The sequence below is a fragment of the Thalassophryne amazonica genome, chromosome 18, assembly GCF_902500255.1.
Source record: "Thalassophryne amazonica chromosome 18, fThaAma1.1, whole genome shotgun sequence".
Taxonomy (NCBI): domain Eukaryota; kingdom Metazoa; phylum Chordata; class Actinopteri; order Batrachoidiformes; family Batrachoididae; genus Thalassophryne; species Thalassophryne amazonica.
In genome coordinates, this window is record NC_047120.1 from 8,194,159 (window position 1) to 8,218,057 (window position 23,899).

The following is a 23,899-nucleotide window of genomic DNA, read 5'->3' on the forward strand; positions in this document are numbered from 1 at the left end:
CACCAGACAACAAACTTAAACTTGACTTGAACTGGTCCCACAGCGCTGTCTGTTTAGAGTTAAACTTCTCTTAATCACTTTGAATTACCTTCACTTGTTTATTTGTTGATGAGCTTCCTACCGGTGTGTAGTTTTGTGGGTGACGTCAGCCATGACACACGTGCAGAAGCAAAATAAAAAAATATTAGAAGTGCCAGTCTGTGATAAGATTCATCTATATCGCTTATAAATGCAGTAACTTACCGAGCGAACTCTCCGGGAGGTCAACGAATGGACCGAGTAAGGCGATGCCATCGACTGTCAGTAAACTGATCTGCTCGGAGTTGGTTCTCCTCTTTTTCTGGGTTTTACCGGCACACTGAAGCTGGAAGTCCCTCCACTCTCCCCATCGCTGATAAACCCCTTGCACAAAGAAACTATTGTAATTGTTTCTATTTCTACAGACAGGTTTGTCTGTACTTCACTACCGTGATCCTGGGAATGTGCAATGTTTATATGCATTGACCTTTGAACTTACCCAGCAGCCATTGCGGCGCTGAAAACGCTGCACTGAAAACAGATTATGCTCCTGAGCGTTTGATTACTTTGCCAGAATTGTGTACCGCCCATGATTTTTTTTTTTCTTTTGGGGAGATTTTAATGTTCAGCTTGAAAAGAAAAGCATCAAACCTCAGTTTGAGTGGTTTCCATTGTCGTCATCATCAGGTACAGAATGTGTGACAACATCTCTTTGTGTTTCTGTGTCGATGTCAGTGTTTCATCTCTTTAGGTATGGGCATGCAGTGGGCAGGAATGGGCTGCAGCTTCATGCGGCTTCCAGACTTCACGACAGTCCATTTTGCGTTGTGACGCTTGCTTGAAGGACACGGGTCTGGTTGTGTCTCGGTGGCTCATGGAAGCTGATGATGCCACCTTTGAAGACACCATACACGCTTTTGCTTTTGCATAGCAGTTGTATTCACACTGCTGTGAACGCTGCCATCTACTAGCCAGTAGATGGTGTTTGTGGCCACCACATATTCGCTAAAAATGCTGAATCCACTGAACAAACCAGATTTTAAGTTTTCAAATTGCTTTTTTTCACAAATGAAAAAAATGACATATTTACAAATACAGATTTGTAAAACCCACCACACGTTTCAGTAAGTTGTGTGTTATACTGACCAACCAACCACTCATGTCAGCATTTTTAGCATTTAGACACCCATAATGCATTGCTGCATGTGTGTCTAAATGCTAAAACCTTCAAAATTAGTGCATTACTTTAAAACATATAGCTGATATTCTCACTTTATAAAACTCCAGACATGACATTAATTTCAATAACTTGTCTGGAATTAGTTTGTTTAAACTTTTAGCCATAAGTCAAAACTCTGCGTGTGCATGACTTGCGTGATATGCCAGCACGTCTGTATGGTGTGAAGAGAAATGGTCTTTTTTCCCTTCTTTTGTTCTTCTCTTTCCTTTCTTTATGGTCTCTTTTGCTGAGAGAAGGCTGATCTGAGACAGAAGCACTGGCTAGTTGTTGTGCCAGTAGCTGCTAGTGTACTGAACTAACTTCCGCTATCGGTTTAGCTTTATAAACGCTAACTTTTCAGTTAGCGGATTAACGGTTATCGAAGCTTACTTTTTGCTGGGACGAAGTCACTGTCAAGTCGTGAATCAGCAAGTCTCAAGTCAGCTTGCACCAGTTGGTGGTCATTATGACTTGGGACTTGACTTGAGACTTATGACTTGAGAGCGACTGACCAGAGGTGACTTCATCCCACCTCTGGTTAGCTGTGCCCATCACTGATGCTCACCAACTGCTCCATACCGAAAAGCACCCATTAGATTTTTAACATTTTAGAATTTAAAGTAAACACTGGGTGTCCTACACTTAGACTAGAGCGGGGCAAAGCTATTGCTAATTTTAATCCAGTTTTTACATTTCAGGGGGAGAAAAAGTTGTACACAAGTTTTTTCACTCTCACGCTTTGTCTAACATGGGTGACATGTTGGTGTAAAATATGAAAATGACCATATCTGCAGAGGAAACACACATAGCAGTGCCAAGAAACAAATCCCTTGATGCTTCACCACAGGGAGCTTTAGTGGCTGCTGTGCAGGAGGCCAAGTTGGCACGTTTAACTCCTTTAAAGAGCCAGAAATACCTTCTGTGGCATGCGGTTCTGATGTCGTAGTGATTGCTGTGTGCGAGGTGCGGGTAGAGGAACGGTCTACCCCTAAAGGGAGGTGCGGTGGCTGCGCTCATGTTGGGACTACAAAACACCCATGAACATGGTAAACCTACACCTTTTGTAGGTCCCCCAGCTTTATGCCATGTGCTTAAATAGTCTGGGGACATGCCAGACAGGGTTGTGCCCTCTGCACACGTCCATTCTGGGGCTACTGTTGAAATGGATCACGTGATTAGAGCTCGTGGTGGAGTGTGCCGAGTTTGAGTCAGCAGCTGTTGTCGCAGACTGAACGGTCGCCCATTAAAAATCGGTCTGCCCTGCATTCACTGCGCATGCGTCATTAGCCGCGGTTCATGGATTATCATCTCGTTTCTGCTTCAAACTGCACTCCAGTCATCATCTATCTCAGCGACAGATATCTGAAGCTTTTGTACAACAATCATTTCCACATTAATTCAGCATTATTTCATCATAAAAGAAGCGATCAGAGCACCGTGGCTACACGAGCTCCTAACTGAGGTTAATCAGAGATTAATCATTTCCAGCACACTTGGCCCAAGAGTGGGCCACAGGCCGTTAAACAGTTTTGTTGGTATGGGATCAAATGAGCAGGTTGTGTTTTTGTAGACATTATGTGTTTCATCAGCACGCCTAGTTAGATACTATGAAATTCTGTAAATCGAGGTAATACCTCAGTGATTGCACCCACCTCAACAGCAGGGTGTAGTGGCTGGGTTAAGGCATGCTGGGATATGTTTAACCTAATGTCTTCTAGTTTCTTCTCTAAGTAATCCAAGAAATCTTGTGCTGTAAAAGGAGACCGAACTACAGGTGGTTATCCATGAATAAATCTTGCCACTGTGTCAAAAAAGAACTTTGAGTTATGCTTGTTTTTGTTGATCAAATCACAGTAATAGGTCCACTTTGTAGCCAATAATGCATCCTGATAGTCTAAGATAGTGAAGCAGCAGGACCTTCATGGCTGGGACGACGGTGGGGGATCGAACCCACCAAAAGACTGTTCCTCTACCAGGTCAGCCAAAGGGGAACTCCCCGTTAGCCAAGCTAGCAGGAATGTCTTTTCAATTGGGACCCGGGACTTTCATCCCGCTACACATCTCCCCACCATTTTTGACTTCATCCCGAAGTCACAGGTGCATGTTTGCATACTCTGTGATCCACATCCTGTTCGTGATGCCAGATTGAAGCAGCAGGACCTTCGTGGCCGGGACGACGGTGGGGGATCGAACCCACACGGCTCGCACCAAAAGACCGTTCCTCTGCCAGGTCAGCCAAAGGGGAACTCCCCGTTAGCCAAGCTAGCGGGAACGTCTTTTCAATTGGGACCCGGGACTTTCATCCCGCTACACAAGCATCACGTCACATGAGGTGGAACGCTTCTAATTTTGAACTACATCATTTTTGTTCCAAACCTGTCGCCTTATGCTTGAGGTCACGCAAGTAATCACTGAGCCAAGGTGACTGTGTTTTTTTTTTGGGGGGGGGGGGGGGGGGGGTTGTTTAATAAAGGTGGCACAATCACGTTGAGTGTAGTGTTGAGCGCTGAATTTAAACTATCCACAAGACTGTCTACTGACTGGGCATTTTACAAATCTGAAGCCAAGATGTCAGGCAGTCAGGCTTCGAGTTCAGTCGTAGTTGGGGAGTTGATGCGTCACCGCAGTGATAAATAAGGTTGTTCCACTAAACATGGCAGTGAAACTGTAAACCTAATAAGTGAGTGATCAGACACCACTGATGCAAGAAGCATGATGTCAGTATTTGTGACAGCAGTACCATGTGCAAGAACCAAATCCAGGGTATTTCCCCTAATGTGTGTCGAATCCTACATTGCTGGAATCCTAATACATCCACAATTTCCATAAATGATTTGCAGAAGGGATCAGAAGGCTTATTCATATGAACGTTGAAGTCACCAATAATCAGAATGTTATCTGCACTAATTAGAGATGAACTCACTAAATTCATCTAAGAATTCAGAATATGGGCCAGGGGGCCTATATACAGTGACAAATTGGTTCAAAATGCTGCTGCCAGACTTTTGACATGAAGCACAAAGTTTGACCAGATTGCACCCATTTTGGTATCTCTTCACTGGCTTCCTGTCCCTGTGAGATCAGATTTTAAGGTTCTGCTATGAGCTTATAAAATTGTTCATGGACTGGCACCTCCCTACTTAGCTGACCTAATTAAACCCTACATACCGACCCGTGCTTTGCGCTCTCAGGGTGCAGGACTACTTTGAGTCCCTAGGGTGAATAAAAAGTCTGCGGGTCACAGAGCTTTCTGTTATTGTGCCCCTGTTCTGTGGAATGATCTCCCTGCGTCAATAAAACAGTCAGATTCTGTAGAGACTTTCAAGTCCAGACTTAACACGCACTTATTTCCCCTTTTGTCTGGCTAGCATACTGGCAGAGTATGTTACTATACTTTTTACACTTTTAAATTCATTTTATTAGGAAACGGAGCGGGCCGCGGCCTCAACTTTATCTAAATTCTGGGTCTTTTAGTGAACCTTAGGGCTCGTGGCCGGCGATCACCTTGGTATTTCTTCTGTTTTTCTTGTTGCTTAATGCTGACAAATTATACTGTATTTGTTGTCTTTCTGATGCCTGATTGTTTTTTCTCTCTGAGGTGCGGCTCCATCCAGAGATGGGTGTGATGTCTGTTTCTGTAACCCTCCTGTCGATCAGCCATGACCATATCATAGGGGTCAATCAGGTCCGAATATTTAGGATTTTGAACTATGTATCTATCTGTAATTCTCCCTCCCCATGCCTGTGAAATGAATGAAATATGCCCATTAGGAGCTATGACTACTAGGTATTTCAGAGTGTTATTGTGCTTGTAATCTTTCAGAGTGTTATTGTGCTTGTAATCAGATGACGCTGTCATCTACCTACTGCAGCGAGTGCTCACCCACCTGGAGACCGGCGGGAGCACTGTGAAAGTCATGTTCTTTGATTTCTCCAGCGCTTTCAACACCATCAGACCGGCACTGCTGCAGGGGAAGCTGGAGGACGCAGGTGTGGATGGACATCTCGCCGCCTGGACCATCGACTACCTCACTGACCACCCGCAGTACGTGCGGCTGCGCGGCTGTCAGTTTGAGGTGGTAAGGTGCAGCACCGGGGCCCCCCAGGGCACCGTCCTCTCGCCTTTCCTTTTCACCCTTTACACCTCGGACTTCACCTACAACACGGACAGCTGCCACCGCCAGAGGTTCTCTGATGACTCCGCCATTGTGGGTCATGTGTCTGAGGGGAACGAACTGGAGTACCGGTCGGTCATCACAGACTTTGTGGACTGGTGTGAGGGCAACCACTTGTGTCTCAACACCAGTAAGACGAAGGAGATGGTGATCGACCTCAGGAGGAAACCACCACCCCACCCACCGGTGAACATCCAGGGGGAGGACATAGAGACTGTGGACATTTTCAAATACCTGGGTGTTCTCCTCAACAGCAAACTGGACTGGACTCACAACACCGACGCGCTGTACAAAAAAGGTCATAGTCGCCTCCACCTCCTGAGGAGTCTGAGATCCTTTGGAGTGAGCAGGCCTCTGCTTAAGACCTTCTACAACTCTGTTGTAGCCTCAGCTCTCCTCTGTGCTGTTGTCTATTGGGCCCTGGGCAGCACAGAGCAGGAGAGAAAGAGACTGAACAAGCTGGTAAGGAAGTCCAGATCTGTCCTGGGCTGTCCTCTGGAGTCTCTGGAGGAGGTGGCTGAGAGGAGGGTGTTAACCAAGTTCAAATCCATCATGAACAACTCCTCTCACCCTCTGCACCGGACTGTAGTGGAGCTGAGCAGCTCCTTCAGTGACAGACTGAGGCACCCTCAGTGCAAGAAGGAACGATACCGCAGGTTGTTCATCCCTGCTGCTCTCAGACTGTACAATAACACTGTGAATTAACCACATGCAATAATATGTCCACAAATTATGTGCAATATTAATATGTCCACAAATCATGTGCAATAATAACTCGTTTACAAATCCCAGCACTAGTGTCACCTTATCCTATCTTTTTCAATTTCAATCATGTTTATATATGCATATGTACGTATGTATGTACGTGTGTGTATATATATATACATATATATATATATATATATATATATACACAAGGTTGGGTAGGATTACTTTGAAGGAATACATGTGGATTGCATGTATGTATGTACATACATTTGGATTACTTGTAATCCGGTTACTTTTGGATTACATTTCAAAGTAATCCTACCCAACCCTGTATATATATTCTATTTCTACCTCATTCTCTTATCTTATTGTATATTACAAGTATTATTATTATTGCCTATCCTAACACACGCTGTTTGATGCACATTTTCCTCCACTCGCACCCATCTTGTGTGACTTTTTTTAAGAGCTGAAGTAACGTGACTTTCTCCACTATAAACCTGTGGTGAAAACATTAACATGCTTGTTCCCCAGAGACAAAATGTTGTCAAGTAACTATTACTTGTTGCTGAAAAACAGTTTCACGTATCAACCGGTGATAAAATGATATGACTAATAATTATAATGCAGATGTTTTCAGTGAAAAAAAATTCTGTTACAGCTCTAATTTAAAAAAAGGAAACTTTGAAATTACACATTTTGATGCACTCACCAAGGTCTAACAAATGCAGCCGCTTTCTCTGAGGGGGTTGGAATTGTTCTGACTGTAGCTGCTTTTCGCTTCTTAGAGCTGCTTAGACTGCAAATATCATGATAACCTGTAAAGAAAAAATTATTCCTGTGTACATTTATGAAACAAGCAAAAAAAAAAAAAAATCTGCTTTGAGAGCTCGAGCAATATTGTCATTAAAAAAATAAATAAAGAAGCCTGAGGAAATTTCTTGGAAAATTATTTTTAAATTTTTTTTAGATGTTCCTTGAAAAAAAGGACATGTGACAGACCACACGTATGTCAAAAACAGACACAACATGAAGGAAAAACGCTGATAAAAGACCACACTGCTTAAAGAGATTAAGCTGCATGATTTTAATAAATTGATATAAAAACACCTTTACCTTATGTGCTGTGCCATACACTTAATATTTACACATTTATAGGAATGTGACAAAACAAGTCCTCGGTGTGACTGTTGGCCTCAGATAACCTTTATGAAATATTTAATGCAGACCTACAGCAGATTCAAGCATGGATCTGGGTTCTCTGAACAAACTCTGCTATTCTTTGTTGGCTCCCAAGGCTTGGCTGGTTTGCCTGTCTGGGGCAGTTGGCAGTTGACCTGCAAAGTTTGAGTTGTTAATCAGAAATCTGAACACACATCTATGGGTCTGCAGCTTCAATAAATTTTATGTTTGAATGTTTTCCATTAAATCTATTTTAAACATACAACCCCTGGCAATAATTATGGAATCACCGGCCTGAGAGGATGTTCATTCAGTTGTTTAATTTTGTAGAAAAAAAGCAGATCACAGACATGACACAAAAAAAGTCATTTCAAATGGCAACTTTCTGGCTTTAAGAAACACTATAAGAAATCAGGAAAAATAATTGTGGCAGTCAGTAACGGTTACTTTTTTAGACCAAGCAGAGGAAAAAAAATATGGACTCAGTCAATTCTGAGGAATAAATTATGGAATCACCCTGTAAATTTTCATCCCCAAAACTAACACCTGCATCAAATCAGATCTGCTCGTTAGTCTGCATCTAAAAAGGAGTGATCACACCTTGGAGAGTTGTTGCACCAAGTGGACTGACATGAATCATGGCTCCAACACGAGAGATGTCAATTGAAACAAAGGAGAGGATTATCAAACTCTTAAAAGAGTGTAAATCATCACTCAATGTTGCAAAATATGTTGGTTGTTCACAGTCAGCTGTGTCTAAACTCTGGACCAAATACAAACATCATGGGCAGGTTGTTAAAGGCAAACATACTGGTAGACCAAGGAAGACATCAAAGCGTCAAGACAGAATGTCTCAAAAATCGAAAATATACAACAAAATAAATGAGGAATGAATGGGAGGAAACTGGAGTCAACGTCTGTGACCGAACTGCAAGAAACCGCCTAAAGGAAATGGGATTTACATACAGAAAAGCTAAACAAAAGCCATCATTAACACCTAAACAGAAAAAAACAAGGTCACAATGGGCTAAGGAAAAGCAATCGTGGACTGTGGATGACTGGATGAAAGTCATATTCAGTGATGAATCTCGAATCTGCATTGGGGAAGGTGATGATGCTGGAACTTTTGTTTGGTGCCGTTCCAATGAGATTTATAAAGATGACTGCCTGAAGAGAACATGTAAATTTCCACAGTCATTGATGATATGGGGCTGCATGTCAGGTAAAGGCACGGAGGAGATGGCTGTCATTACATCATCAATAAATGCACAAGTTTACGTTGATATTTTGGACACTTTTCTTATCCCATCAATTGAAAGGATGTTTGGGGATGATGAAATCATTTTTCAAGATGATAATGCATCTTGCCATAGAGCAAAAACTGTGAAAACATTCCTTGCAAAAAGACACATAGGGTCAATGTCATGGCCTGCAAATAGTCCGGATCTTAATCCAATTGAAAATCTTTGGTGGAAGTTGAAGAAAATGGTCCATGACAAGGCTCCAACCTGCAACACTGATCTGGCAACAGCAATCAGAGAAAGTTGGAGCCAGATTGATGAAGAGTACTGTTTGTCACTCATTAAGTCCATGCCTCAGAGACTGCAAGCTGTTATAAAAGCCAGAGGTGGTGCAACAAAATACTAGTGATGTGTTGGAGCGTTCTTTTGTTTTCATGATTCCATAATTTATTCCTCAGAATTGACTGAGTCCATATTTTTTTCCCTCTGCTTGGTCTAAAAAAGTAACCATTACTGATTGCCACAATTATTTTTCCTGATTTCTTATAGTGTTTCTTAAAGCCAGAAAGTTGCCATTTGAAATGACTTTAGTTTTGTGTCATGTCTGTGATCTGCTTTTTTTATACAAAATTAAACAACTGAATGAACATCCTGCGAGGCCGGTGATTCCATAATTTTTGCCAGGGGTTGTATGTAGATATACATAGTCTGTGTCATTTTACATTCAGTATATTAGCTGATTGATGATGTCATTCATGGCGCGACATTACGATCATAAGCCGATGCATGAAAATGGCGCCATCAACCACATTATAATTCGGCATGGTTTCAGGATATTGACAAAATAAATGTGTGCAAGAAACTTACAATTTTAGTCCATCTTTTACATCCGTCTGGATTTTTCTTTTCTGTGAGGAAATTGTGTAGAATGAGTGGAGGTTTACAACCACATTTCTTCTTCTTTCCGTCTTTGGATGGACTCAGCGGAGCCTTGCAGTCGTGTGTTTTCTGCCACCTTTCAAGCATATAAATTCCATTTGAGCCGTTTGAAAAGATCGCTGTAAGCCTTATTTTTCACAGTCCGCTAACGCTACCACATACGAATTTCAATGGCGCCAGTGTGTGTTTGGTAGGTGGAATTTTTGACCCTGATTGACCCACACATGCGCAGATTTGTTGCGCACTTCGCTTATTCACAGAAGCTACATGTCTGTGGAAGTGAGAGGTAGCCGGAGGAGCCCACGCCAACACGGGGAGAACATGCAAACTCCACACCGAAAGGATCGACTGGGAAGACATCCTGGACCCAAGGCAGGGTTTTTGTTTGTTTTTTTGCCCTGCTGTCAGGACATCCGTGCCTGAAGCTAAAAGTTCTCAGTGACCATGTGGGTCAGTTTTCTGTAGGTCCAGCTGAACTTGAAGCAGAAGTGTTGACTGGACTGTGGTGTGTGTGTGTGTGTGTGTGTGTGTGTGTGTGTGTGTGTGTGTGTGTGTGTGTGTGTGTGTGTGTGTGTGTGTGTTCTGGCAGATACAAGCAGCAGCTGAGTGCAGGGCGGCACAGAGAACATGCCTTAGAGCAGATGAGAGTCCAGGTGGAGCTTGACTGGCAGAGACGCTGTGAGGACACTATGGCTGAACAATCCCTGGCCAATGAACAGCTAATACAGAAACTGATCCGAGCCAAAGACCAGGTCAGTCTTCAAATAGGAATCCGTATATAAACTGCACCCCATTACACGGCCATGTTTTGAATAATGAATCAAACTGCCTGCTGCTGATTCACGTCCTTGTCCCTGTGGCTGGAAGAGGATTCAGACTTTTTTTTGGGTTGACCTGCCTGGTCATCGTTGATGATCAGTTGGAGGACTTTACAATTGCAACTTGATACAAGAACAGTGTTGGACAGGCTCAGCCATCTTGCGCACTACAATCCCACCTGCTTTGTGCGCCGGATGCTGTATATTATTTAATTATTTTGTAGCAGATTAATCATTTTCTGTCAGTTTGGATTTTGAAAACACCTCTAATTGCTTCTGGAATCACAGAGAACTGTTTCATTTGGACTCTTTTTGTCCCTCTCTCTCTCTCCTGCTCCATGAGGTGGAGAACGTATTTTGGAACAGCTTAAAAGGTAACTATTTTTTATTGTAATAGCTTGGTAAAACAGTTGCATGTTCACTCCTTCTTTATGAGCTCCTGTAAAAGTATGTTTATGATAGATTTAACATCTTGTTAATGGCTCAGATGAGGTGTGCTCCATGCGCACTGACACAATAACTCGTGCTCAACAACAGCATTTATGCAGAACGGTAGCGTGCGCAAAAGACTGATTTTGCAGTCAGAAACAGATGAACACAAAGTTAAAAGTTGGATCACGGTGTCAAAATGGCTGTAAAGCTGAGGAAGAAATAAAGCCAGCGAGAAGAAGCACAGAGGTGACTGTCCAGGAACCTATGGTTTGGTTCTAGCTGGTCTGGTGCATTTAATGATTCTGGAACACAGATGAACACCTGCCAGACTGTACTGGAGTGTCAATTTTTGGACTGCGTTATTATTATTATTTGTGGGGCCGAGGCTGAAGCTGCTTTCTCACATTGGCACAGGGTTTTATCAATCAATCAATCAATTTGATTTATATAGCGCCAAATCACAACAAACAGTTGCCCCAAGGCGCACGGTGGGCAGCACCAGGTGCCCAGTAGTGCAAATTTCCGCCCGGCTCTTGTAGTGCAGTGGATAAGAGAATATTTAGAGGGGAATCCTGGAAATGGTGATAAAAACATCAAATTCGGCGGAAATACTTCTCAGACAATCCTCTTTAGAAAAAACAATTGGCCAGTTGAATTTTCAATCGGTGGTCAGGTAGGGGTCAATTGAAGAATTACACAGGTCAAAATTAAAAGATGCTCCAAATCATATTGAAAAATATTCCACATTATTTGCCTGATCATAATGATTCCAAAAAGGTATAGTTTGGACTATCTGTGACTGAATTCTATGGAGTTACGGGATAAAAACAGCAAGAATGGTGACAGAGGTCAGTTTCATTTTGTACAGGGGACAAAAGTTAAAGTTGCTCCAATTTTGGTAAAAAGTGATGCAAATTGCTAGTTGAGTTAACACGGTTTTAAAAAGGAATAGTTTGGACCATGTATCATCCTTACTTATCACGTTACAGGGTAACATATGTCACATGTCATAGAATCCAATATACGTAGACCTTGTTTGACCTTTACTTTGGAGACCAAGCATTCAACACTGTCAACACTATTCCATTTATTAATCCTATTAGCTCAACCAATAATTTGCATCACGTTTTACCAAAATTGGAGCAATTTTAACTTTTAACCCCTGTACAAAATGACACTGACCTTTGTCACCATTCTTGCTGTTTTTAATCCTGTCACTCCATAGAATTAAGTCACAGATAGTCCAAATTATACCTTTTTGGAATCTTGAAAATGTACCAGTTCGATCGTATTTCAAGTTTATAGTGTCATAGTTTTACAATTTTAAACCAATAACTAAAGTAATAAGAAATATATTTCTCCTTTTCTCCGTATCAAAGAGCGAGAGAGAGAGAGGAAAGTGATTCAGTTTTTCATTTAACTGTCTTTTAACATGAGGCAGTGGGCTGGTTTGCATCATATCTTCAGAACAGAGAACAGTGTAGCTCAAGATAAGTCCTCATTCTTAAGGGTCATTTCATGTGAAATCATGAGATTTTCCAAAAACTTCCCGGGTCACCAACTCGGATTCTTGTGATGTTTTTATTTTTTTTGTTTGTTTGTTTTTTTTTACAAGTGCCCACATATGTCTGATGAACACATGCAAAATACTTCTGCTTTAAAGCAGGCTGTGACTGATCATTTTGAAAGCCTTTTTGAGAGCTAAAAATACTGCTCCTACAACCTCACCCCTATCCAGGGACTTTTTTCACATTCTCAACCAAACAACAGTTTGCTATTTCGGTTGAATAACCAGATCTAAAACCAAACTGCTGTGGGTGGAGGAGCTGATTGGCTTCCAAATGGTCAGTCAGTTGTGCAATTACCACTTTCTCCATCACTTTTGATAGTACAGGCTAAATTAATATGGGCCAGTAATTGCACGTGGAGTCCTGGTTTCCTGTTTTAAAAATCAGTACAATGACTGTTCTTTCCATCCTGAGGGAAATTCAGAAGTTCTTATAGACAGACTGACCAGAAGTGTTAATGGTTTAACCAGGACATCACTGTATCTTCTAAGGAAGCAACTATTAATATTGTAGATATCATTCGATTTCGAGTTTGACAATTTTGTGATAGTTTGTGCAACCTTTGTCTCATCAACTTTAACATGAAAATAGTCCACAGATGATATCTCAGCTGGAAAATTAACATGTTCAATAGGTGCAAAATCTTTAGCTAATTTTTCAACTGACTGTACAAAATAAGAATTAAATTAATTTGCCATGGTGACACTATCAGTAATATTCTTGCCATTTATGGAAAGTTCCCTAATTCCTTTGTATTTAGTTGTTTTATTAGTTTAATTATTTAAATATTTCCAAAGTGAATTTGCATTACCTATAAGTTGAGTGTAATAAAATGCTGTTGATTTACGTAATTCTTATACCACTTCATTTCTTAGACTTTTATAAGTTAATAGGCAAGTTTGGAGCTTAATGATTTCTTTAGAGCCATATCTCACGTCTTCATTTGTTTCTTAATATCATTGTTCAACCATGGTGGTGTAGTTTTGCTTAATGTGCATTTTATTTGCTTTGTAAAATTTTTTACCAGCCCTTTGACGGCCGCTGTCATTAAATGACAACAGTCGTCCCGTGGCCATGATTTGTTCCCAATTTAAGTTCTTTAGTTCTCTTTGAAACTGCAGAGTTTTGGATTTAGGGATTATCAATTTTACATTATTATTATCAAATTTGCCAAAATATTTCTGTCTTTTTTTGAGTCAGTTTTCTAACTATCAGAGTCATGTTGTGGTCTGAGAGTCCTGTTAATTTGTAAGTTTTCATAATGCGCTCAGGCCTGTTACAAAATGCTATATCAATGAGTGTTTTAGTCTTCCGAGTGATCCTAGTTGGCCCTTTAGTCATTTGTTGATAATTAAATTTACTCATTTTTGTAGCTTTTGCTTACTGCCTTTATCTAACCAATTTATATTAAAATCACTGTACCATATTGTCTTTATATAAACCTCAAGCTGTTTCACAACATGATTGAGTTCATCATAAAAGGACACGTTATAAGAGGGCGAGTTAAAAAGAATAACGATGGTGAAATTCAATGAAGATGATAAGATTACATTCAGATGAAGGCATTTTAGGGGGGAGTTCAGGTCTACAGAGGGACATTTAAATGTATTTTTAATGTAGATTAACACACCTCCTCCCTTCCCAGAGCTTCTGTCCTTTCTGAAGCATTGATGTCCACAGACGTCTGTCGTGCTTGTTGGTCCACTGTCATGCAGCCAGGATTCTGTTAAACAGAGATAATCCAGCTTTGAAACACCTGCAGGTTGAAAGCACTTGGACCGCTCTGGGGTTTAGGAACTCTTCCACATCCTCCTCATGACTCTACAAGTTTTCTTCTATCCGGAGTGCAGCAAACTAATCCCGAAGTGAATGACCTCATGCAAAAATATTGATGGCAAAACAGACTAGTGGTCATAACTTATGTTAAAAGTTGAGATGAAAATGAATGTAGCCTTTTATAATGGATAAGTTAAAGGGTCCCTGTCACGCCATGACGTTTTTACATATTCTTAAAGAATAAAAAAAAGCTTTTTCCACATATTGTCTTTGTTTTTTTTACCATAAACTTACACTGAACAAGGATTTAGATGTTTCGTTACCCATCTGAGAATTTGTATTTACCGCCTCCGAGTTCACCTACTTTTTCGCTGCGACGGATGTGACGTCATGTGAGTAAATGTGTCGAAGCGCAGCTCTGTTTACCAATACGGCAGACACGGACAGCGAAGGCATAGTGAGCAATTATAGCGAAGCTTTAAGTGACATATCGATTGTTTTGAAGAAGATGAGGAAGTTTCTGATGAACGAAGTGACGGTGAAAATAATGAGGGCTCCAACCGTATGTTCCAGCCGAATGCGACAGAAGACGAGGATGAAGCGCAGCTGTCGGAATGACAATAAGAATGCTGTGGAGGAGGATATAAGCTGCTTACAAAACACAGAATGGTTTGTTCACTCACCACCTTTTCTTATAAATGATCATTTATTCCGGGCACGATGTGTTTGTGTATGAAAAAAATATTTCAGCAGCACAGCGTGCTTAAATTCAGATGTTCGTTCTAATATCACTGAAAATAAAGTTTCTGTACATTCTGTATATATTTAATAATTTATAAGTCAGTTTCTTGTGATTGCTAATTCTTCATATTTTATTCAAAGCAAATGATTGCAAATCTTTATCTGAAAAGCTGTAGACCCACATAGGATGGGGAAAAAAGATTTCTAAATAAAAGAAAATTTTACTTCTATATCTTTTGTCAAATTTTATCAGGCATAATATTGTAGAAAAATGTTTATGCTAAATGGAGACTTTCCTGTCTAAAATACACATACAGAACATCTGTAATCATAAATTGTATCACGTCTAATCTACTTTGAATGAAGAGAAGTCTGAACAAAAAACAGGCTGTTTAGTTTACATATGTATATTTGGAAAACACAAAAATGTCAATGTTCTTTTTTTTTTTCCAGGTGCTCATGTGAACACAGTCAGCTGATGCCACTCGTGATCGAGTCTCATATCAGGGTCAGCTTTGCTGGTAAGTTGTGTATGTTATCTCAGTAACACCCTAACTTTCAAACAGCATTTTTTTAATGTATATAAGCTTTTTTATTCATTTTGTTTTAATTTCTGTTTTAGGACTTTGGTGGCAACCCTTCATTTTAATGAAAATGCAGGGAGACAACAAAAGCAGACAAAGCAAGAGAGACCAAGGTTCAGAATATACTTTCCTTAGTGGAAAAGAGGAGGATTCACAGTGAGAAAGTTAGTCACATATCCAACATTTGATATGTGGAAAATGAAAAAAACAAAACAGATTGTCATTTGTATATTTTTATATAGCATGATAAAATGAATAAAAATACAATTTCACACGTTTAACATTGTTTCATTCAAATCACGTGTTTTACAATTTGTTATAAACAATTTATTCAGTCTTTATGAGTGACATAGCAAAAGAGGTTCTTCAGAGCTGCAAAACACCAAACTGACCAGAAATCCCCACCAGTGATCCTCCTCCACTGAGCAGCCAACGTGAACGGACAAAGCTGAGGCTGATGCTGCCAAGCGGACCAGGTACCACCGATGAGCCCAACCCCTCACTCCAGAGGAGGAAACTGGAAGCCAGTGTAGTCGGATGATGGTGATGGAAAAGTACTCCTTATTTTGAATACAACACAAGCTGGTAGTGGCAAGCTTCTGTGCCTTCCCAAGTGTCCCCAGCACAACTGCACAAATTGCCGATATGCGATATGACGATACTTTCTGCAACAAAAAATAGCATGGATTTATGTTCAAAATAACAGTTTATTCTTTGTCTTTTTTGTTTTGAATATTTTTTACTTTTTTCTATAAACCATGTAAATAAAACTTTCTATTTCATGTGCTCACTCGTACTGTGGAGCATCATGTAGGCATAGTGTGCCACTCTGAGGACACCTGCATCCAAACACACAATCGAGAAACAAGCCAGCTGTGTGACACATTGAGGATTTTCGCCACCATGTTGCATCTTCAAGACTGCAGAAATTTCCCTGCAACAGCAAGACTTGATCATGAGTGGCATCGGCTGACTGTATTCACATGAGCACCTGAAAAAAAAAACAGAACATTGACATTTTTGTGTTTTCCAAATATACATACAGTGAGGAAAATAGGTATTTGAACACCCTGTGATTTTGCATGTTCTCCCACTTAAAAATCATGGAGGAGTCTGAAATTTTCATCTTAGGTGCATGTCCACTGTGAGAGACATAATCTAAAAAAATCCAGAAATCACAATGTATGATTTATATTTATATATATATATATATATATATATATATAATTTATTTGTATGTTACTGTTGCAAATAAGTATTTGAACACCTGTGAAAATCAATGTTAATATTTGGTACAGTAGCCTTTGTTTGCAATTACAGAGGTCAAACGTTTCCTGTAGTTTTTCACCAGGTTTGCACACTGCAGCAGGGATTTTGGTCCACTCCTCTATACAGATCTTCTCCAAATCTTTCAGGTTTGGAGTTTTAGCTCCCTCCAAAGATTTTCTATTGAGTTCAGGTCTGGAGACTCGCCAGGCCACTCCAGGACCTTGAAATGCTTCTTATGGTGCCCCTCCTTAGTTGCTCTGGCTGTGTGTTTGGGGTCATTGTCATGCTGGAAGACCCAGCCATGACCCATCTTCAATGCTCTTACTGAGGGAAAGAGGTTGTTTGCCAAAATCTCGCAATACATGACCCCATCCATCCTCCCTTCAATACGGTGCAGTCGTCCTGTCCCTTTTGCAGAAGAGCACCCCCAGAGTATGATGTTTCCACACCCATGCTTCACGGTTGGGATGATTTTCATGGGGCTGTTCTCATCCTGGCTTGCTCAAAATGTAAATGAGTCCACCCACCACTTTAATCATACCTTAGATCTTGTTCTGACTTATGGTATGGAAATTGAAGACTTAACAGTATTCCCTGAAAACCCCCTTCTGTCTGATCATTTCTTAATAACATTTACATTTACTCTGATGGACTACCCAGCAGTGGGGAATATGTTTCATTACAGTAGATGTCTTTCAGAAAGCACTGTAACTAGGTTTATGGATATGATTCCTTCTTTATGTTCTCCAATGCCATATACCAACACAGGGCAGAGTAGCTACCTAAACTCTGTGAGTGAGATAGATTATCTCGTCAATAGTTTTATATCCTCTTTGAGGACAACTTTGGATGCTGTAGCTCCTCTGAAAAAGAGAACCTTAAATCAGAAGTGCCTGACTCCGTGGTATAACTCACAAACTCGCAGCTTAAAGCAGATAACCCGTAAATTGGAGAGGAAATGGCGTCTCACTAATTTAGAAGATCTTCACTTAGCCTGGAAAAAGAGTCTGTTGCTCTATATAAAAGCCCTCCGTAAAGCTAGGACATCTTACTATTCATCACTAATTGAAGAAAATAAGAACAACCCCAGGTTTCTTTTCAGCGCTGTAGCCAGGCTGACAAAGAGTCAGAGCTCTATTGAGCCGAGTATTCCTTTAACTTTAACTAGTAATGACTTCATGACTTTCTTTGCTAATAAAATTTTAACTATTAGAGAAAAAATTACTCATAACCATCCCAAAGACATATCGTTCTCTTTGGCTGCTTTCAGTGATGCCAGTATTTTGTTAGACTCTTTCTCTCCGATTGTTCTGTCTGAGTTATTTTCATTAGTTACTTCCTCCAAACCATCAACATGTCTATTAGACCCCATTCCTACCAGGCTGCTCAAGGAAGCCCTACCATTAATTAATGCTTCAGTCTTAAATATGATCAATCAATCTATATTAGTTGGCTATGTACCACAGGCTTTTAAGATGGCAGTAATTAAATCATTACTTAAAAAGCCATCACTTGACCCAGCTATCTTAGCTAATTATAGGCCAATCTCCAACCTTCCTTTTCTCTCAAAAATTCTTGAAAGGGTAGTTGTAAAACAGCTAACTGATCATCTGTAGAGGAATGGTCTATTTGAAGAGTTTCAGTCAGGGTTTAGAATTCATCATAGTACAGAAACAGCATTAGTGAAGGTTACAAATGATCTTCTTATGGCCTCAGACAGTGGACTCATCTCTGTACTTGTTCTGTTAGACCTCAGTGCTGCTTTTGATACTGTTGACCATAAAATTTTATTACAGAGATTAGAGCATGCTAAGTTTTAAAGGCACTGCGCTGCAGTGGTTTGAATCATATTTATCTAATAGATTACAATTTGTTCATGTAAATGGGGAATCTTCTTCACAGACTAAGGTTAATTATGGAGTTCCACAAGGTTCTGTGCTAGGACCAATTTTATTCACTTTATACATGCTTCCCTTAGGCAGTATTATTAGACAGCATTGCTTAAATTTTCATTGTTACGCAGATGATACCCAGCTTTATCTATCCATGAAGCCAGAGGACACACACCAATTAGCTAAACTGCAGGATTGTCTTACAGACATAAAGACATGGATGACCTCTAATTTCCTGCTTTTAAACTCAGATAAAACTGAAGTTATTGTACTTGGCCCCACAAATCTTAGAAACATGGTGTCTAACCAGATCCTTACTCTGGATGGCATTACCCTGACCTCTAGTAATACTGTGAGAAATCGTGGAGTCATTTTTGATCAGGATATGTCATTCAATGCGCATATTAAACAAATATGTAGGACTGCTTTTTTGCATTTGCGCAATATCTCTAAAATTAGAAAGGTCTTGTCTCAGAGTGATGCTGAAAAACTAATTCATGCATTTATTTCCTCTAGGGTGGACTATTGTAATTCATTATTATCAGGTTGTCCTAAAAGTTTCCTGAAAAGCCTTCAGTTAATTCAAAATGCTGCAGCTAGAGTACTGACAGGGACTAGAAGGAGAGAGCATATTTCACCCATATTGGCTTCTCTTCATTGGCTTCCTGTTAATTCTAGAATAGAATTTAAAATTCTTCTTCTTACTTATAAGGTTTTGAATAATCAGGTCCCATCTTATCTTAGGGACCTCATAGTACCATATCACCCCAATAGAGCGCTTCGCTCTCAGACTGCAGGCTTACTTGTAGTTCCTAGGGTTTTTAAGAGTAGAATGGGAGGCAGAGCCTTCAGCTTTCAGGCTCCTCTCCTCTGGAACCAGCTCCCAATTCGGATCAGGGAGACAGACACCCTCTCTACTTTTAAGATTAGGCTTAAAACTTTCCTTTTTGCTAAAGCTTATAGTTAGGGCTGGATCAGGTGACCCTGAACCATCTCTTAGGTATGCTGCTATAGACTTAGACTGCTGGGGGGTTCCCATGATGCACTGTGTGTTTCTTTCTCTTTTTGCTCTGTATGCACCACACTGCATTTAATTATTAGTGATTGATCTCTGCTCCCCTCCACAGCATGTCTTTTTCCTGATTCTCTCCCTCAGCCCCAACCAGTCCCAGCAGAAGACTGCCCCTCCCTGAGCCTGGTTCTGCTGGAGGTTTCTTCCTGTTAAAAGGGAGTTTTTCCTTCCCACTGTCACCAAGTGCTTGCTCACAGGGGGTCGTTTTGACCGTTGGGGTTTTTCCGTAATTATTGTATGGCTTTGCCTTGCAATATAAAGCGCCTTGGGGCAACTATTTGTTGTGATTTGGCGCTATATAAATAAAATTGATTTGATTTGATTTGATCCTCTAAACAAGTAAGTAAGTGGAGTTGACTCCAAAAAGCTCTATTCTGGTCTCATCTGACCACATGACCTTCTCCCATGCCTCCTCTGGATCATCCAGATGGTCACTGGTGAACTTCAAACGGGCCTGGACATGTGCTGTCTTGAGCAGGGGGACCTTGCTGCCCTGCAGGATTTTAAACCATGACAGCATCATGTGTTACTAATGTATTCTTTGTGACTGTGGTCCCAGCTCTCTTCAGGTCATTGACCAGGTCCTCCTGTGTAGTTCTGAGCTTTCTCAGAATCATCCTTACCCCACAAAGTGAGATCTTGCATGGAATCCCAGACCGAGGGAGATTGACAGTCATCTTGTGTTTCTTCCACTTTCTAATGAATAATCATAACAGTTGTTGTCTTCTACCAAGCTGCTTGCCTGTTGTCCTGTAGTCCATCCCAGCCTTGTGCAGGTCTACAGTATTGTCCCTGCTGTCCTTAGACAGCTCTTTGGTCTTGGCTATGGTGGACAGGTTGGAGTGTGATTGATTGAGTGTTTGAACAGGTGTCTTTTATACAGGTAACAAGTTTAAACAGGTGCAGTTAACACAGCTAAAGAGTGCAGAATAACATCATACATTGTGATTTCTGGATTTTTTTTTTTTTTTAGATTATGTCTCTCACAGTGGACATGCACCTAAGATGAAAATTTCAGACCCCTCCATGATTTCTAAGTGAGAGAACTTGCAAAACCGCAGGGTGTTCAAATACTTATTTTCCTCACTGTATGCATGTAAACTGAACAGGCTGTTTTTTGTTCAGACTTCTCTTCATTCAAAGTAGATTAGATGTGATACAATTTGATTACAGATGTTCTGTATGTGTATTTTAGACAGGAAAGTCTCCATTTAGCATAAACATTTTTCTACAATATTATGCCTGATAAAATTTGACAACAGATATAGAAGTAAATTTTTCTTATATTTAGAAATCTTTTTTCCCCATCCCATGTGGGTCTACAGTTTTTCAGATAAAGATTTGCAATCATTTGCTTTGAATAAAATATGAAGAATTAGCAACCACAAGAAACTGACTTATAAATGATTAAATATATACAGAATGTACAGAAACTTTATTTTCAGTGATTTTAGAACAAACTCCGGAATTTAAGCGTGCTGTGCTGCTGGAATATTTTTTTTCATACACAAACACACCGTGCCCGGAATAAATGATCATTTATAAGAAAAGGTGGTGATGAACAAACCATTCTGTGTTTTGTAAGCAGCTTATATCCTCCTCCACAGCATTCTTATTGTCATTCCCTGACAGCTGCGCTTCATCCTCGTCTTCTGTCGCATTCGGCTGGAACATACGGTTGGAGCCCTCATTATTTTCACCGTCGCTTCGTTCATCAGAAACTTCCTCATCTTCTTCAAAAACAATCGATATGTCACTTAAAGCTTCGCTATAATTGCTCACTATGCCTTCGCTGTCCGTGTCTGCCGTATTGGTAAACAGAGCTGCGCTTCGACACATTTACTCACATGACGTCACATCCGTCGCAGCGAAAAAGTAGGTCAACTCGGAGGCGGTAAATACAAATTCTCAGATGGGTAACGAAACGTCTAAATCCTTGTTCAGTGTAAGTTTATGGTAAAAAACAAAGACAACATGTGGAAAAAGCTTTTATTATTCTTCAAGAATATGTAAAAATGTCATGGCGTGACAGGGACCCTTTAACAGAACATAAGGTGAGTGATGGTAGTTGCCCATGGCAACCGAAGGTGAATAACTTGCCGTGACTAGCTGATGCTGAGCCCAAAGGGAAATCGGCCACATCAGCCCCACGGAAAACTACTTTTCTGAGATCTCACCAAAGTATCTACTTGTTAATTTCTCTTTAGGGCTCCGTAGTGATAAGCATTTCTGGTATTAAAAAACAAAACAAAAACAGACTGTATGAATGATATCTTGTGTATATTAATTCTATGATTTGTTCCTAAGATGTATTTTAGGGGCATTTAATGGAAAATGGTCATTTGGTGGCCATTTTGGACACAACTTGGAATTTAAAACTTGTCAATGTATTTTAAAGTATTTATTTTAACCTAAAACTTTGTTCTTGTGGATGGAATTGAAAATGAATTAATCTGCATGTTAATGAAAACAGCATCTTTTCATCTTGAATGTCTGGGATGAGGCCACTCAGACAACTGTGGAGGAGTTACAGGCTTTAGTGAATGTGAGTGGAGAAACTGTGCACGGTGCACCTTTTCTCTGTTGGATCAGAAAGCAATTTATTCAACAGCACTGAACATACCTGGGCTTGAATCTCCCATGTGCCTTCTGGTAAACTGTAACTGAAATGTCTCGTCTTCTTTTTAAGTGAATCCTTCCCGGTTCCTCTCCATCATCAACCTCTGTGTGTGTGCGTGTGAGATGCAACAGGCAGCAGCTGCACTTTGCAGTTTCTTCAGTCACAGCCACAGAAGGCTGTAACTCCTTCAGAGAAGTCTGGTCATCTTGGTGGCTTCCCTCACTCATCATCTTCTTGCACAGTCACTCAGCTTTTGAGAACTGCCTCCTTCCTCTGAACTGACTTACTCTACAGTCCCATACTGTTTGTGCGTCCAAGAAAATGTCCATATGCCCATCAGGTGAGATCAGATAGACATGGAAATCAAGAGCAGAGTTGGTGACCCCTGATCTCATTCCTTGATGACTGCAGGGATTTGAAATATATCCACACTTCAAATGAAAAGTCGCGGTCTCCAAGATTGATGTAGATCTGTTGAGACATGAAATTCACAAATGAATGTAATGGACAGACTCTGATGGAGCTTCTCTGATGTTCTGTGTTAGGTCCAGGCCAAGCTGAGAGACAAGGAACAAGACCTTCAGGACTTGACCGTCTTACTACGTTCTGTTAAACTGGAAAGAGACCAGGCAGTGCAGGTGAGACCACCTCACCTCATCCTGTAGGTTTTACATGAACTATAACATGGCAGTTTGTGATGGAGGCCAGCAGGTGTCGCTGTGCATGTGGTCCCCAACAGCAACGGCCAGAGCCTGGGTTTTAGCCTTGTGGTCAGAGTACCCACCTCCCATGCCAGAGATCGTGAGTTCGCGTCTCGAGAGTGGAGTAACGGAGAAGTCAAGACATACACAGTGCAGAGGTTAGACATAGAAATATGGGTGAGAGGGTGACAGGTCATCCATCCACACACTGCTCAGTTTGCTGTCAGCTCTTTGAATCTTTGGTGATTGCTCTGGGTGGTTTGACAATCTGGTGCAGGTTCCATTTCCTTTCTGAACTGTCCTTATGTACTGACTCGTGCCGTATGACAGGACCTTCCACGTTGTAGAGGCAGGTCACTGGGCAGTCGTTTGAAGGCCGTGTCCCCTTTGGGATTCTTCATGATCAGTGTTGGTCGGCCTTCTGTTTGCCAGTCAGGATGGTTAATGGTCCCTCTCTGCTGCTGTGGGTTTAAGGCTTCTTTAGCCAGTGTGGGTGAATCATTTCAAGACCTGCTGCTGTCCAGCTCCTCATGCTTGCAGAGGTGGGACGAAGTCACCAGCAAGCCACTCACAAGTCATCAGTCTGCAAGTCTCAAGTCAGCTTGCAAACAATTGGTGGCCATTATGACTTGAGACTTGACTTGAGAGTTGCCGATTGATGACTTGAGAGTGGCTTGCTGGTGACTTCATCCCACCCCTGCATGCTTGAGACTTGTTGGATGTCTGGTGTTATGATGATGACTGGTTCTTGTTCTGGTCAGCTCAGCTGTTTACCAGCTGCTTGGTATGGACATGGAGTGATACCTGTTCCTCCCAAATGTCTTTCCAGTGTTGTTTATTCTCAGTTCTGGGTGGTTCTGTCCTGGTGCTTTTTGTTACTTTGCAGCTGCTTTTCAGGAGAACAGTCCATTTGTCTCCTTGGCTTTTCCTCCTCTCACATATGT

General features: G+C 40.9%; 1 protein-coding gene across 4 annotated transcripts in view; it reads left to right on the plus strand.

The window, feature by feature from the left end:
- The window catches only part of ccdc57 (coiled-coil domain containing 57), a 71,560-nt gene that overhangs the window by 11,793 nt on the left and 35,868 nt on the right, over positions 1-23,899 (plus strand). For all 4 annotated transcript variants that reach the window (XM_034194385.1, XM_034194386.1, XM_034194387.1 and 1 more), the window contains 2 exons: positions 10,072-10,234; positions 22,800-22,892. In XM_034194385.1, the coding sequence (XP_034050276.1) occupies positions 10,072-10,234; positions 22,800-22,892 (256 nt within the window). The remainder of the gene's footprint in view (positions 1-10,071; positions 10,235-22,799; positions 22,893-23,899) is intronic.